We start from the raw sequence: 18956 nt of genomic DNA, 5'->3' as shown, positions 1-18956 counted from the left end.
GATGCAAAGAACTATCGGCTAAATTCTCCAATTGACTCACGCGATTCAGTGCTACGCAGGCCTGGGCCTTAGCAAAGTTCCGAGTGCTCAGATCTACAACAATTTCATCTAGGGTATCCACTTGTAGTTTATGCACCGTCACAGCCCAATAATCAAACATAAAAATAATCATAAATATTAGTGGCAGCATACTCCGTTCCGCTTTGCCTTGTCCCCCTAAAGCATCAAATTCGACAATAGTGGGCTCGATCCTCAATCCGATGCCGACAGCATTGCCTCTAATCGTACTCTTATCAAACTCTACAAAGACCGTTTGTGGGAGCTCGCCGGGCTAAAGCTGATCTCGGAGTAGCGCTGGTCATTCGATTTTTCTGAGTATATCAATTAATTTTTGTTCTGGTTTGGTTCCATCGGGATTTTGTATTATACTAGCAAGTACCGCGTTTGAATTTTGAAAATCGGATGACTGGTTGCGAAGATATAACAACATTTCCGAATAACCGTGTTCTGTTGTCATCGAGATCGAGAGAGTACCTGATACATGCAAAATTTAGCCGTCAACCTACTAACAAATACCTTATTTGAATTTTGGAAATTTGACCATTGTTTGTAGAGATATTATAAGAGCACCCCACTGCACCTCCCAAAACAGCGCCCCAGGGGCACACCGTTTGTTACCTGTTAATGGCGATGGACTAGTCTAGCCTCAAACGAAGTGCTCGCATCACCTTACCACTCTAGCCTCACCCGCAGTTCCCACGGGAAGCCCGTTACTATTAAACAGAATTTTTTTTTAAATTTATTCAATATTATTAAAGGTAAATTTAATTCTATTATTTTTTTAATATTATTCATTCGATCGATTTGAATCATTCAGTTTAAACCCAGTTAACACAATGATAGAGACTCATAGTTCACACTTCATTAAAGTTTGTGCTTCAACCGGCAAATCTTCACTAGTGTGTGTGTGTGTAAATATAAATATATATTTATTGTATATATATATATATATATATATATATATATATATAGCCTATCCAACTCTGGGTCATTCATCTAAATCGGTTCAGCCGTTGAGCTGCTACGTTGCAACAAACACACATACATATACCCTAAATACATTACACTCCTTTTTGGGCAGTCGTATAAAAATTGTAATACTTGCTCTGTAGTTATTTATTTAAAAATTTACCTAAAATTGTAGAGGAAAAAAACGTAAAAAGCTTTAATTAATTGATCAACTATTTTCTGAGAAAGATTTCCTTGTATTAGTATTGAGATAAGTTTTCCGGGTCACTTAAAGTAAACTGTTGAGTAAATAAATCGTTATTTAGTAAATAGTGCGAGTATACAACATTAAAGTTTTTTGTTTAATTTAATATTAAAGCAATTCGTTTAAATACCATAAAAGGTCCGAGTCAAATTATTTAACTTTCTCGGTGTTTGTATAACGTTTATTTAATACTTTAACTAATAATTCTTTTAAATTATTTTCTAAGATATAAAGTTATCAACACGTTATAATTGTTGAAAACAGTATTGTTGTAAAGTTTCACTATATGAATTTATTCACTATTGACAAGAAAATTCTTTCCTCAATCCTCTTTATGCAATCAAATTAATGAAAATTGTTTTATATGACCGTATAAAAAAATTTTTTTTTTAATAAAATATCTGTACAGAGTACTAAAATATTTTTACCTTTACAGTAAAGTACTGTCTTTACTCATTACATAAAGAACGACCTTTATTACTATACTAATCATAAAATTTTTCCCGATGAATTTGAATGTAAATAATTACCCTCTTCATAATAACAATAAGAAATCTAGGATGATCTTATCTTTTCCCCGATTACTTTCCTTTAACCTATTAAATTTCATTTTATTACTGAAGTTTTCTCATAAAAAACTAAATAAAATTATTCCTTTTGAATACTATTTAACCTAACTTGGCTTAATTACATTAAATGTATAAAAAAAATTCCTAATACATGCCCTATTAATTTACAAACTAAATTTTTCTCATTTTCCTCTCCTAATTTGGGCGTTTTTTTTTATCAACGGCTCAACCATTAGGTTTACTGAACAGCCACCGGAAAAAAAAATAGACTTCGGAATCGGTCTACTTATAACCAACCCCCAACTGATCACTTCACTTTTGCAACAATTGTGCAGGTCCTGGTATCATCAGCAAGGACCTATCAGGATCATACCTACATTTGTTGAACCTAAAAGGGATTAAAGATTAGAAAAGATTATGGATGGTTAGAAAAATTTACCCTTGAAGAGAATTTACATCGCTAAGAAGAAACTTCAAACCTCCAAAAAGTAGTGGACGCTTACCCTGTCTACAATCTCTAAGCTTCCAGGACATTTTATCGAGAGATCGGAAGATTGAGCACATTATTGATAAACAATTATACATTACAGTATACATATACGCTACAATGAAAATTGGTTTTCTTACATAAATTTAGGACTCATCTGAGAATAGACACAGATTGTTCTTAATTATTTCTTTTAAATATTGCTCGAATAAATAGAATTTAAACTAACTTTCAGAATACTTTTTCTGTTTCACAACATTTTTTCCAGTTGCTAGAAAGAATCGCGTTGAATTTACTTTTATAGGTTTTTAACACAGTAAATAAACTTTACAATTTTTCAAGTTGGCATGAGAATAAAGCGTATTTTTTTATTTTTTTTTATTTTATGATGTAATATTATTCATGTGGAACGTTGAGGAAGTGTTGTTTATTTATTATTGTAATAAAATTAACAATTCTAATTTTATAGTTTTGTTTATCGTAAAAAATATTATTGATATAGATTAATATAATATGATAAATTACACTTTAATGATACCCGTAATGATCTAATGATACCCATTAATGATAATGTAATGATACCCGTTATTTTGTTCGATTTGCAAACTGTATATTTCGATTTCGCATCCTTTATCTAATCAATTAATCTAAAAAATATATAGTAATGTATCTCTTTTTATCTTAATTGCTTATTTAGCGACAAAAACCCTTTATAATCCAGGAAAACACTCTATTCTTCCTCGTAGAGGTCGCAGAATATAGTGACAATTAGTTCACTACGTGCGAATTAATAAGATCGCTTTTTAAAACAACGGTATCTAGCAGACGTTGAAAAAACCTCTACAGTTGTCAATACATAAACAACTTACTTCATCATTTCTTAAAGGTAACTAAAATTTTAACGATTAATTATAATTATAATTTAAAATAACAGAGTAAGTTAATCGCATTTAAATTGCCTTTTGATTACTTTTTATTGATGAATTATTAATATTTAATTTTCCAAAATAATGCTTTATATAAATTAAAATAACTATTTTGTTCGAATGATTAGAGAAAGATATTCTATTTGTTAGCCTCTTTATAATAATGTTATTAGATTATAATCGCACTTGAATACTATCTGAAAATACAGTTTATTAACTAGTAATTTATATTAACTTTGGAATAAACACAGTTCTTTCATCACCGCGTTAACCCTACTAAGCTGTTTCCTTCGCCAAGCTGTTGATTATTAAGAGCTCTACTAAAACAAGTAAATAGGTTACTACTGTTTTATTTGTTGTACATCAAAACTTAAAAAATTAAATTAATTAATCTCAACCATATTCAGGTTTAATAAAATAATCACTAAGTGACCATTTAGTAACCTAAGTATTTATATAAAGTGTTTTTTATAACAGGAAGTGGCCGCAGCTATGTGCTTAGTATTCTTAGTGAGTAAGATGCAGATCCTTCTAAAGCAAACTTGTTTATATATAGTATTTTCTAGTTCTTCCCGAAAATTTTTTTTGTCACTGAGAATTGAATGTCTTTCTTGAAATCATCTCTAAAAAACTCTAAAAATTACAAAAAGGTTTATTCAATCGATTCAGTGATTTTTAAGTTATAGACTGAGAGTTGAGACATGATTTTTTATTAAAGTCTGTAGAAAATTAAATTTTGTTATAAATGTGCATATATTTTTTGTATTGTAATATTGTGATTAAAAAACAAATAGAGAAAAGTAATGAATATTTTTAATCCATAACCGATTCAACGTATACATATAAACACAGATTTAATTGAAATTTATTGAAAATGTGTCTTTCCATATTTAATTCCTTTTTTTGTGTATATATTTTTTAGTATATTAATATTTGTAAAAAATATTAATATACTAAAAAAATTGAATCAATATTTATACTTCACTGTATTTTAATGGTAAAAATGGTAAAAATTAAATTCTATTATTTAATTATAAATAATAGAATTTTATACACACACACACACACAGCCAACACTCCTTTTAATTTTAAAACTAAGCATGGTACCGTATTTTTTAAACAGATTAATTTTCTTAATTGGTTCAATTAACCTACCTAAATTTTGACTATAAGTAACAAGTATACAAATTTCTACGGATTTCAGGTAATTTAAATATGTTCTTTAATTGGCACCTGAAATTCAAATGAAATAACTACTTAAACTAAAAATCTTACACTCATATATATATATAATAGTTACTTTTTTGGTCAAATTTTTTCCTTTTAAAAGAACTTGCGTTTTTATCAGACTTAAAATATACAAAATAAAACAAACAAACCAAGTCGTCTCATTGATATCTGATTAAAAATTAATTTTATGCTTATTTGATTTTTTTTTTTAATGTAATCTATCATTCGATTTGTAAATTATAAAATGTATTTTACAAATAAACAAAATTAGTCTGAACAAAATTTCAACGGAAACAAATTTTTAAATGAAATATATAATTTTGTCATTTTATATTTTAACTTTTAATGTTTTATATATATATATATAATATAATTATATTATATTTAAATAACCTATATATATATATATATATATATATATATATATATATAGGTTTGCCATACCTCTTTTTCAACCGGGACAATTTTGAGAAAATACACACAATAGAAAATAAAGCCTAGGATAACTACATATGATTGAAAAAGCTAAATAAAGATATTGGTAACATAAAACAACGATGAACTTTCTTTAGGAATACTTTGTTATTTTTAATGGCGTCGAAAAATTCACTGCAATTTAGTCCACTGTTAATTTTACAGCGTACTAAAGCTTTTACGGTCGATTCAATCATTCTACCTCTTTCTTCGATCCATATGATGTTCATAATTGAAAATACTCTTTCGACTGGTGTAGATGTGCCTGGAATGCTGAAAATTTATTTTATAATTTGAACAAATTGGGCAAAGAAATATTCTTTTCTTTGAAACGACTGATAAGTTTTATCTGTTTTTCTTCACAACCTGTGTTTTTCCAAACGTCATTGTTACCTAACCAAAAAGCTTTTGCAGTCACTACTACATCAAACAGCTGATCCGTGTTTATTGTATTATTTGCAACAATTTCATTAATTTTTTCACCCGAAGCTTCAATTTCAAATCATATTAACACATTGCTGTTAATGTAAGTAAAAGATTTGCTCCACCAAAATTGTTTTCCCATAGCTCAATCTAAGAAAGATACTCTGTCATAAAATGCTGTAAACTCTTGTAGGTTATTGATACTAATACTTCCATTATTTTCTAGTATTCTAAAACTTTTTTTTTTTTTTTTTGCTTCTTGAGGCATAAATTTACAATCATGCCTTTTCTAAAAGTTTGTTTTTCATTTTCCAAGTTCAAATGATAATATCAGTTGCACTCGCTTTTGTACTTTCCGTGATCAAGATAGTCTTGTTAAACAATCTGAGTTGCCCTTGCAGAAACCACAAACACATTTCACCACAATCATTATCAAAAACTGTTTTATCCTTACTGGACAGTGTACTTGTGAAATAAAATAAGATTTCAGTCCTTCATATATTTCAAGTATTCTGTCAATAGCTGGAAGTAGCAAAAGAAAACGGGTGTTGCCACGTTGAAGAACCTTTTTATATTCTACATATACAAATTCACAGAACTGTAGTCGATTGACTTGAACCGTATAAACGTGGAAATATAAATTTTGACAGCTAAAGATTCTATTTCAATAGGTAGGAGGACATCAACTGCAGTTTAAAGGCAGTTGTGTAAGTTGTGAGCGCCGCAACCGATGCCGGCAATATTTCTTCCTAGTTTCGTCTTCAATGTACTGAAAATATTGTTTTCTCCATTACATTTAACAACCCCAAGATTAGTATTGCAAATCTCTTTACAAAATCCGATAATTTTTTTTCTATATTATGAGTTTTTATAACTGACATTAAACGGTCAGTATTTCTGCAGTTTAGCAGGTAACTGATTTGAAGTCTAAACGTTTAACTTTTAAGCCACAATCTGATACAAAATACCTTACAACAATCTGCACAGTTTTAATTTCTTTACTGTTGGAAGAATTTACTGAAATCGTCACAAAATTTGTTTTACTTAATCTTGCAAAGCTGCTACCTGAATCAAAAGAGGCTCAATCGCATTAACAATGACTCACACTTTGTTTTGGCTGCTCTAAACTTTGTTTCAAAGAGCTTCGAAATCAATTTAGATGAACGATCGGCTGACTTAAAGCTGAAATTGTGAACAGCAACATGAAATGCAAAATTTTCTTCTTTAACCGCCATTAAAAATTCTTTATCGGTACCTTTAAAATATAAAAATATATTTTAGGAAGTTCCTGCTGCTGCTACTAGGCTTGCTTTATTTCAATTAAATTTTAACGTTTGAACGCCCACCATGAACTATTGTAAATTCTGAAAAGCTCAGTTAACATTTCCACTTTGTCAATACGTCCACAAATTTTTTTCCAAAACGGATAATCCTTTTTTAATTCATCAGTAAACACTCAGTTTCTTTTGGCATTTAGGAGATTAATTTAATATACAGAACAAAATAATTGCGAATACCGACTCGTTGTACTAAAATAGGACATGCGCTGCATTTACATAGCCAGTGAAGTTCCAGTGAACAAAGTATGTAAAAAATGAAATAAAAATATCCGAGTCTCATAAGCTACGTATTATTATGAATTCTGTGAAAAAATATCTATAAGAAAAAATAAAACATCTAAATTCATTAAGCCACATGCTATACATTTTTGAGGAAAACATCTAAACAAAATTAAAAGTACTTAGATCCAGATGAAAAATATTTAGATTGGAAACATTGAGTGTAACAGAGAGGACATTTTAGTTGCAAAATCGGCAGTTTACCCGAGGCTGCGCTATTTTTACTTCTAGTATATTTGGCACTTTTAAAATTTTACCAAACAACTAGGACAAAATTAAGAACTGGTTGGAACGCTGGGACGACATAAACAAACCGGGACAGTCCCGGTCAAAGCGGGACGTCTGGTAAACTTATATATATAGGTATATATTTTAATTATGATTTTCAAGGGTTTGGAATTTGAATATGTAATTATTAATTTATGAAACTGAGACTTATCCTACTTCTGAAAATATGTACTTTTTTTTATTTTCCAATCTAATCAGTGTAATTAAACTTTAGCTTATCATACTTTTAACGAACGAACAGCTCGTTATTGAATTCAATATGTTGGTGGTGAACACTTTTTGCCTCGGATTTTGATTTTGAATTCGGATTAAACATCGTTGGAAGAATACAAAAATACACGAATGACTACGATCGGCCGTCGAGTTTATCTCAAAATGGCCGCCAAAATTAAAATCTTTTAATAATCATTACGCAATAACGGTGTAGGCTATCAAGTTGGTTTAAACTCATTAATGTAAGGTTTACTAAAATTCATAAAATATATAAAAACCAATTTTGTATATCAAGTGTAAGACCTCAAAATGGCGGAAAAGCTGACTTTTTAATGGTTGGAAAAAATGCCGTAAAACTGCCAAAACACGAGATAAATAAATAATATTAACTTACCGTATGTAGGACCCCAATAGAGATTTATTAAAACTGTAACAAACTCATTTGCGCCACCTGCAGTTTTAAAAAAAATTCTTTAATTTTAAAATTAGAAAAATGTGTAACTTTTTAATTATCAAATATATTGAAAAAAGAACCAATGTCATAAAAGACTATAAATTATATTAACATTAGTATATGAATGAGTATTGATTTGATCGGCCACCAAATAACGGTCACTTGACCTAAGGGAATTTTAAAACATAAAAGTAATTCCTTAAAGACTTATATAACCTTAATAAAGAGTGTTTATAAAAGAACTCCTCGGTTTCAAGTATTATGTAAACAACGTTATATGTAAAGTATTACTTACACGAGTATATATTCTGAAACTGTAAATTCTGAAGGTTTTTGGAGTTTAATACACTTCGATATGTACACAATTCGTTGCCCTGCTCTCGTCCAGACGATATCTCTCTCTTCCCATCATCACTGCTTGTTAATTTGTAGCACTCTGTGCAAAAAACGTATTAACGTTAATTTAATAAAGTTAATATGGATTTACGAATAAAAATTAGAAACTAATCTCGAAAGATTGATTTCAGATATCGGGATGTTATCTTAATCGTTTAATTTTTTTTCTTTTAACAACCGCAGACTTAAATTGCAATTACAGTCGATTATGAGAGATCAATTTCGTTATTAGTAAAATATACAAAGTACGGGTGAAAAACCTATTTAAATATTTCAATAAAACTTGCATAAAATCTAGGATTGAGGGATTGTTGTACGGAAACGTATTTTTATTTAATACATTTTTATTAAATTCTAAAAAAAAATATATTTTCTTATAATTTTATTTCTTTTAACAGCATCATATTTTGTTGTGGTTTGGTAGAACTGTATATAAAATATTCAGCGTACAGTGTTAAAAGAACATACTAAATAAAATTGCTTATAGCGATCTGATACGATGCAAAAACAATATCGTGAGTAAGAGCGGATCCAGAGGGGAAATATCTCCCATTCTGAATCACGTACGCACGTAGAACCTTGAGGTTACAATGGTCGGTACTAGATGAAGTGTGCTTTTTTCATTCGCCGATTCGATAAATGCTTTAGTTTTCAGAGGAAACAAATAAGGAATTTGAGTCCGACTCTTATTTTAAACACTTGCCGCCAATGATAATCAAAATGTGTTATTTATATAAGAACTTGCTTTATTTAGTCTTTGTTCAATAAGGCAACTGTAGTCTTTTGTTAAACAATTCAACAATAAGGTAGCTTCTCGTTTAAATAGAGAAAGCAGATTAAAATTCACAAAGGGTCTTATATACTTCCTAATGAAATCTTTTTAATTTTATTTCAAAATTAAATTTCCTTGGAAGTCAATCAAGAATAACACAGAATAATAATATCATATTTTTCCGGTGAATTCTAAATTCTTTCTAGTTAGAGATTACTAAGGAGCGTTCCATAAATCATTCCTGTTGCATATTAAAATCGGTTCCTTAATTTTCATATATTTTTTTTATTTCAAGAGTATTAAATAACTGTCTGTTGAATAATTATGACACTTTATTTGTTAAAGTATTTAAATATACAAATTTAATAGTTGTTGGAACAATATATTTTGTTTTACTTTGAATGTATTTGCTCATGTTTTACTATATGTATTCAAATAATTTTTACATTTTTCTAAAGATCAATTTTTTTAACCGAAAGAAACGTTTAATCAATGTTAATCTCCGCAGGTTTTTTTAATTATTAAGTAAATAAAATAACAATCAAAACCATTAATATAAATAATTTGTTAATTAGTCCTCTTTATATATATATATAAATACATTTTCTATATGCCAATGCATAAAAATTTAACAAGTACGAAATAATATAATTAGGAAGGAATATAAGCTGATCATTACATACAGAGACCAAACATTTTACAAAAATATCCACATTCATCTCCATAAAGTATGAAATAAATACTTTCCAAGTAATCGGTATTCGGGGTCAAAAGGCTAAGCTATGATTATATATTTTTCATAGCTATTTTTAATGATGATATAAAATGAATATTACATCGTTATTTTTATAAAGGCACTAATAAAATTCTAATTAAAAAAAATCCCTTTCGGCATGCCGGAAGGCGGAGGTAGATTTCACCGGTGCTAAGTAGGGGATTAAAAAATATTTCCACCTTAAAGTTAAGAAAAACTTCAAATTTACGCAATACGACAACGGTTGCATGTGAAAAAAGTTTCCCGTGTTTAATATACTACAAGCCCCATTTTCTTACAATTCAATCAATATTTTGGTCATCCCTTGCCGAAAGGGTTGGTCATATCAAAAATTGTTTCAGACAAAAGTTTTAGGTAATGTTTAGAGAACTAACGACCACTTTAAACCGATTCGATACTGATTTTATTCTCTTCGACACCCCATTTTTTCAACCCCCTGGGCCAATAGTTGGTGACATAGAAAAAATTTACTTAGATAGGTGTTTCAGGCCCTCATCCAAATAATAGTAACTTTAATCGAATTCGATATTTTACTTAATAAGAAAGTTGTAGCGATATTTTGTTTTTGCGAACCCCCCCCCCCCATTTCCACTCCCATGGTCCAATTTTGTCCGTTAAAGAACTCGACCGAGATTTTAGGACGAATTATTTTTAAGAAACTATTTGAAAGTGATTGGCGCAAAATTACAGCAGTTACCGTGTCCACAAGAAAGTGAAATATACATATATAAACTTTTGAGCTGACGGTGGTTTTGAGGTCTGGGGGATGTGAAACGCAAAGATATGTCGAAATTTTCCGGAAGTCAAATTATGGTACTCATTACAATAGGTGAAATCTTATGAAATTACAATAATTTTATATGTAAAAACACAATTGGTATAGTGTACATGTAAAGAAGTCAAAACAACACGACAGTAAAAATCTATAAACTAATAACATTTTAAGGAAATATTATCAATAGTGTTGACATTTTATAAGATAACAGATTATCGTTATGGTATTATCGTCTTATGGTATCGTTATTTTTACACGGAAAATTATAAAATTAAAATGTTTTCAAGAATATTAACAATTTTGTTTTGAATGAGGTAATTTAAGTCTTTTTTAAAATTAATTAATCCATAGTACACATCTACCATCTACCAGTAAGCTAGTAATAACTCGATAAAAATTTGTTTGAACATATTTCTATATTTTTAAATAAACGGAACTCTCATGTATACTATTACTAGCAAAGAGGGTTATGTTACTTTCAATTGTAACAAAAATTGATAAGGTTTTCGAGAATAGAAATAGTTTTCCTGCATTAATTACCATTCTTTACCCACTACTATAACTTTCAAACATTTAATTAATTTTGTTTTAATGTCGTTTCACTTTTTTATTTATGATATAAAATTGTACTGTTTAATATATGATACAATAAAAGTTTTAAAAGATTAAATTTTGGAAATCTTCCATTCTTTTTTTTAATTATTACGCCGAAAAAAGAGATCAGGATGCTATTTTTTTTAAATCCGGCTTTTTCTTTTAAAAAAACCCTGCACAATATCCAAAAGCGTGCAAAAAGAAAAGAATTTAGCCCTCGGGAATTCTTTAACGGGAGAAATTGAATGTAAACCTCCACACTGAAAAAATATGTTCATACAAACATTAAAAATTTATTCTACAGTTAAATTTTTTAAGGAGAGATAAATAATGATTGCAACCAGAAAGAGTTTTACAAAATGTGATAAAATTTAACAAAACAAGTCGGGATTAAAGCAGTTGGCTTAAACGTAATTCTGAGCGGTTTTGTTCACTTTCTTCTTTAGCATTTCGTAATCTCTAATAAGTTCCTAGTAGCAAATGTTTAGGTTGTGAACACGAAGAAATTAAACACAAGTTTTTTTTCTATCACCATATAATCTTGACGTGAACCTTTTTTTACGTAGAAAATAATAAACCGCAATATAAAACAATATTTTTTTTTGTACACTATAATTAGAAATTAATGAACGTCGATATCCGAAGATCCGGTTAACCGACCATGAATGAAGTAATGTAGGGGTAACCGATGTACTACTATTCTATTAGTTGTAAACTCTTTTCTCAAGACTTGCTGCACGACAACTTCAGTCGAACCCACGAAATGTCGAAGATTTCAATAAAATTCCTAAGATTTATGTTTAAGCCCGACACTTATAGTCTTACTATTTCTAAACTTTTACCCGCAATGTTTTCATCTCCACTGTAATTCAATACATAACTGACATAGACAATATCGAACGGTATATTTGTGGTCAATCTTTTATTAAAAATATAAATTAATGGAATTATTCTCGAGTAAAAAAAATCCCTATCTTTCTATCATTTTTTTTTTTTTGTAATTTCTCTTGGGATCTTTTTTACCTACAAACATAATTAAATAAGGATATAATAATTTTAATTACAACAACCTTTATACGCAGACATATAAAAATATCATAAGGTAGAGAAGACCGATGAAAAATGCAACTAAGTTTGAACTGTTATAATTCTGTAATAGTTACAAAGAAATATAAATATTACATATATATAAAAATCTACTGGTTTCTGTGAGTGTAACTTTTTCACGCAAAAGCTACTCGACCGATTGATCTGAAATTTTGCAAGAAAATCGTTTTTTTATACTTGAAAGAACATAGTACTGTTGCCGTTATTGAAGATGACAGCCGTTTTAATGGCTAGCGGTAATAACCGGATTATGTTCCTTGTCCAACTTTTCCGTGGCCAAATCGCTGATCAAATAGAATTCAGAGACGACTTGCAGTAAATTAAATTAATTTTTTACAAAAAAAAAGGGTCTCTTTTTTTCGACATTTCTTTCGGTTACTGAGAAAAGTAACTTTAAAGGTGCGACGGAGTAAAGCGAGGCGGCACAACAAAAAAAACCACTGCCACTGTTACTATGTATGTGCGGCGATTAGCTGCACCTGCAGCTAGTCGCCGCAGGTGCATACTTCACACAAAGTTTCAAGTTCTGTACTGATCAAACTTTTCATATGAAGAAATTACAATACACTGATGATTTTTATAAACTGAACAGTGTTTAATTGTTATATATCGGTATTACTCTCACAGTCATGAGAATAATGAACACAGCATGGGTCCTGGCTAGTATATATATATATATATGTAGGTTCATCAAATTAAGTCTATTCTGGCTTACATAATTGTATTAAGAGCTTGTTAATCCCTTTTTTACGCATATTCTATTTCCAAGTTCTATAATATCAACAAAATAATTCTGTGAAATAAATGGTTAGCATACATTAAAACAGGACGAAATTTCTGTTTAATTTCATAAAATTTCAAGTTACTGTTCAATGACAACTGAAGTTTAATAGAATTGTTCAAACGAGCTCTTAATATAATAATATAATTAATACTAATTAAAAAAAAATTATAACAATTAAAAATTCAGAAGTCTTCTTTAGTTTGCCAGACTATAATCAAGTGTTAAAAAATAGTTGCGTTTTATTGAAAGTGGAGTTGGAAAATAAATTTTTATAACACTAAAGATCTGATTAATGATAATGGTAAATTAATTATAGATATGGAAAAATTCAAAATTTAGAAATTCTCCGTTATTTGGAAAATTTTATCCGGGAACTGAACTTCGGTATAGAGAGTACAGACGATTATTTTGAGTAGGAACGATATTGTAATGTTACATTCTGTTGTATCGCGTACTGATATCAGTAGAACATTTTGAAGAACCTGATACTACACGAATGAAAAACTTGAATAAAAACACGAGAGAACAGGTTAGGTTACTTTCAGTCGAATAGATTTTTTAGGATATAAAGAAAATACAGATTAGGAAGGGCAAAAAAGAAAAAGACTTGTTGAATTGGAGAAATCAGTTATGAAAATTTTGGAGTGTAATTGTTAGGTTATTTGGTTTAAAAGATATTACTTCTACAGATCGTCACGCTAGGATTTGATGATAATCAAAATCGGACAACAAAATGGTGACCAGAAACATTTTAAGGAACCGTTAACGGATTTGGCTGGGCTTCAAACTATCAATATCCGAGCAGGAGGCTAACGCTTATACTATTTGTGTCACTGCGACACACAGTCAAGCAGAAAAAATGGAGCGCAAAGGTTACCAAAGGCTATTAATAGCACGTATGGATAAAAGGCTGAAAAAAAGGGGGACGATCGTTAAAAATTTGTGACAACAACGTAAAGAATGTACGGAAAGATATGAGTTACAGCAAGAGAACACTGTTAAGCGCCATTTAATTTGGCGGATAACTTTGCTGTGTTCTGCATAACATCGTTTTTTCTGTATATATACCGAATTTTTAAACTAGGTGTGTATGTATGTTAGGTTGTAAAAATTTTAGTATTGAGAAATTTTTCAAGAAACACTTAAAAAAGATGATTTATTCTAACGTTTTAATTACATTTTTTTTTGACGACGCAGTAACACGACAGTCACCGGCCAGATTTTATAGCGCTTAGTACAGTGCCATTTATTTATATAAACGGCGAAGTACAAAACAGATTTTTACGAAAAATGAGAGATTATCCCACGATAAATTTATGTGTTTTCTTCTATAGTTATACTGTTTATTTAAATCGCATATATATGTTTGTTTATTAGAAGAAAACCTCAGTATTGAGGAATTCCTTATATATTAAAAATAAATGACTAATAATTAATTATTTTACAGAAAGAAAAGAAAAAACTAGCAAAGTAATAATGATTATGAAGACAGAAATCTCAACATGTCCTGCACCATTACATATCCAGACACCTCTAATATATAGCAACTCATTGAGTCGATTAGTGCCTGGTGCTGAAATCTATCTTAAAATGGAATGTTGTCAAGTAAGCGGCTCTTATAAAATAAGAGGAATTGGTCGCCGTTGTCAATTGGTAAATAATATTAGTTAATTTGTTTAATTATTCAAATATCAATTATTTAAACGTAAAAAATAGCATAAATCAACTGACCTCCATGTAGGAGTGGTAGCATTTTGGCTTTCATCCGGGTTTGAATGCAGGTCAGATATGCTGTTTTTCATATGCCACAAAAATTTCCATTTCATACATCCAAGCCCAAGCTAAAAAGCTTATGTGCTTAATTATCTACAACAAAAATAAAAAAAAAGTAATATTATTCAATTTTAATTAAAATCTAATTAACGGTAAGAAACAATCTACCAGTAAATGTGAGATCTTTAATGTGACAATGTAATTTTTTTTTTCTTTTTTATTTAAAAAAGTTAATTTACTAATAAAACCATTACATAAACTTTTGGAAATTGTTAAACTATCAATCAATACAAAGAATGAAGAAGGTGTTTTTTTTTTTTTTTTTTTTTAACTGTCCGAAATACATTAAAAGTAAAGATTAGAATTTTGAAATTTTTTTTAAATTATTTTATTCTTTTTTATCTTGGAGCTAATAAAACTTTTTTTTACATAGTTACAATAATTATGAAATAGTTTATTATAGTAAAGGTGAACTTGAAGAATTAATCAACCAAAATATTTATAATAAAACTCTTCGAAGTATAAAGCCTTCACAATAAAATAAAATTCAATTCATAACTAGTTTCTGTCAATTAGAATAGTTCAACATCATTTCATATTTTCTAAAATAAATTATATTAAAAAAAAAGCTTATGATACAATTAATCAAAATAAATAATTGAACAACATTATTCATCTAAAAATTCATTAATTAAGACTATTTCAAAAACATCTCGAATTTTCGATTTAATTATCTATTAGGAAATATCAGGTTTATTTATTTTTTTTTTTTGTGATGACTGAACATTATGAATTAACAAGTATAATATTATTATAACAGTTCTTCAGTAACTCTGATTTAATATTTAAAAAAAAGAATTCAGCCTGAATGAATCAATTTATAACATTAATATTCTAGATCAATAGATCAAATCATTATATGAATAAATTATAATAATTGGCTGTAGACCATAGCGGTTGACAAAAAAAAAAAATATATATATATATATAACATGCTGTTAAATGTTAAAGATATGCATATATAGTAAACCAATATAAAGATAAAAATGGCAGTATATTAATTTACGTGCAGTTTGGTTTAAGGCACTTTTAATAAATACGTAATTTAAAGTTATTTCAAAAGAACTCAATACGTATGAGGAATAAATTAATTCAAAAAATTTCAGGTAGTGTAAAATATTGTAAAAAAACCAAACGCATTCAAAATATTATTATATAAATTTAAATTCGTAATGAATTAATTCAATTGATGAATTTTATTCTCCCACAGCTTATTTAGTTATTACTATTATACTTATAATAAGTACAAATAAAGAGCTTTGCAAAAAGGCTATTAAAATGAATCGAGACGCTCTTACTTATTTCAACAAAGAAAAGAATAGCGTAAATTTTAAATCGATCTATAGATATCCAGTCTTGCGAAGAAAATTTAAAGAAGGGAATAATCGTTTACTGTAATGTTCTGACGATTGAAAATTTTCATAAAAATAGTTTTTAAAAATTCAAATTTAAAGAGAAATAAGATATTGATTTCATATCGTACTGAAATGTAAATTCAGCATATTGTTAAATACGTTTTTAACGACTAAATTTCTTTTTATTACGTACATTTCTAAAACAACTAAAACATTGGTTTCAAATAAATCAATTTTTTGATCAGTTTCCAGGGAACTAATCTACAACAGATTTCTCTGTTCTTCTATAATCATATTGAGTCAAATTTTCATTTTTTTTCCAATTTCAATCTTTTTTTTATTTACTCTACCTTCCTAAATTGCAGTTATTATCAATTAATAAATTCCCGATTTTTCGATTGGTTTAGTTTTAGCGTTATGATTTCTAGTGGCAGTGACCAATTTCCTGGATGTAGTCATGATAACGTTGTAATTCTCTACTTTGTTTTTATACGCAACAAATGTGCAATATTTATTCATGCTTACTTCTAGCCTCATTTATTACCGTATTGGAAGATTGTTTTACTCCATTTGATAATTTTTTTTATAAATATCAAAGATATTATCAATGATATTTCTAGTTAAACCATAAAAATCAGCTGTTCCTTTAATAGAATTCATTTCTGTACGATAAAACTCCAGACATAGTACTATCGGTTTGTTCTGTAAACCACCGCATTAAAAATCTAACATTTTATGCTGCTTCGAACGAAAAGAACTGTTAATTACATACCAACCTTCAGTAGGTGTGTTTATATATATATATATATATATATATATATATATATATATATATATATATATATACTAGCAAACCCCGCGGCTTCGCCTGCGATATGTAGTTGATCTTCAAAAATTGGAAATAGTTTTTTTATTAATTTTGTGTGGATTGCTGCTCTCATAGAGTTATTGCTATTCACAACTTACCGGATATAATAGATTAATTTAGACGAATAACAACTTTTCAGAAGTTAAATATGTAAATAGTGGCCATTCCCTATAATTTTATTATTAAACTGATTTGTTTTCACGTATATTGATAATAATACAAACAGATCTCTTATAGACAATGACATTCAATTTATTAAAAGAAGTTCCAAGTTATTTATTTATACTTTTTTACCCACGACGGAACGGTGACGGTATATACGTCTGGAGTAACAGGGTTTGTGTGTGTTTTACAATTTTCCTCAAAAACTACTGGACCGATTTCAATGCGGTTTTTTGCACTATATAGGTATCACCTCAGAGCAGCTTCTTAGACACGTTTTACGGTTAGAAGCCGCCAGGAGAAGCCTATAAATCCTATATATATTTATATTAAATTAAATAGTCTGTAAATTAGTTGACAACGGATTGCTTGTAGCGAGAGAAAGTCGTGGCTGCTTCTGGCGCAGAGCGGACCAATGGTGGTACGCCGGACGGCTGCACACGGCTCCTTTAACGACTCTCCCCCGCTAGAAGCAGTCCATTGTCAATTAATTTACAGATTATTAAATTTAATTCAATAACATGAAAATGCATCTATAAACGGATTTTTAAAAGTGTATTTATTAAAATTCAATTAATCCTGAAAAGTACACCTTGAAGAAAAGTTAAAAAAAAAACGTATTTATTCTGTTGCAGAATCGTTTAATAATATGAAAAATAGTTATCTTAATTACCCTAAAATTAAATAAAATGTATGTTGATATACGGCAAGAAAATCTAATACCATCACTGCCGTACAGCAGTTTGAATATTACATCTACTTAGCAGAGTTTCACCAAAATATTATTCCTGAATATGCCTAGCGTGCCTTTATTCAAATAAGAAAGAGATTCATTGAAGAAGGCAAATTCAAAAAGTTCTAGGTCACGGTTATAGGCCACCAAGGGGCACTGCAGTAGATGTGCTTCTCTAAAACGGCTGGGACGATTTTATGCGGTTTTTTGCATTACATAGGTATCACCTTAGAGAAGGTTCTTAGATTAGTTTTACACCGCTGAGGGCGATGAGCCGCTGAGGGCGCTGCAGTAGATATGTTTCTTCAAAACGACTTTTCAATGTTTTTAAGTCTTTCTAACTCAACCACCGGGTTGGTCTAGTGGTGAACGCGTCTTCCCAAATCACTTGATTTAGAAGTCGAGAGTTCCAGCGTTCAAGCCCTAGTTGTGGTTGGGTTTCAATTAACCACACATCTCAGAAATGATCGAACTGATACTGTACAAGACTACACTTCATTTACACTCATACATATCATCCTCTGAAGTATTATCTGAAAGGTAAAATTACCGGAGGCTAAACAGAAAAAAAAAGTCTTTCTAACTCCAGCAAGGCGACATTATTATGTGGATTATTAAATTATTTGTGCTGGTCAAGTATACTAAATTTTCATTATCGTCAGCCTATAAACGTCCCAATGTTGGACACAGGCTTACTAATCTTCAAAAAGTAATAAATAAAATTAAAATTGTTAAAAAACCCGCGACGAAAAAACCTTAAAAAACGTGAAATAATTAAATAGCTGTATTTTTACCTTATAATCCTCTGTGACGTAATATTGTAATACAATTCCTAGTATTAAACAA

At 29.2% G+C, this 18956-nt stretch overlaps 1 protein-coding gene across 2 annotated transcripts in view; it reads left to right on the top strand.

Annotated features, from left to right (window-relative positions):
- Positions 1-18956, top strand: part of LOC142323321 (L-serine dehydratase/L-threonine deaminase-like) — a 66893-nt gene that overhangs the window by 12832 nt on the left and 35105 nt on the right. Inside the window, exons 1-2 of one of the 2 annotated variants that reach the window (XM_075362803.1) lie at positions 3050-3215; positions 14607-14812. In XM_075362803.1, the coding sequence (XP_075218918.1) occupies positions 14636-14812 (177 nt within the window). In that variant the 5' untranslated portion in view covers positions 3050-3215; positions 14607-14635. Of the gene's footprint in view, positions 1-3049; positions 3216-14606; positions 14813-18956 lie in introns of those variants that run through there. The other variant, XM_075362805.1, reaches the window with a different exon arrangement.

This window comes from Lycorma delicatula, chromosome 4 (assembly GCF_047948215.1).
Source record: "Lycorma delicatula isolate Av1 chromosome 4, ASM4794821v1, whole genome shotgun sequence".
Classification (NCBI taxonomy): Eukaryota; Metazoa; Arthropoda; class Insecta; order Hemiptera; family Fulgoridae; genus Lycorma; species Lycorma delicatula.
This window is presented reverse-complemented; position numbering and strand designations above follow the sequence as displayed.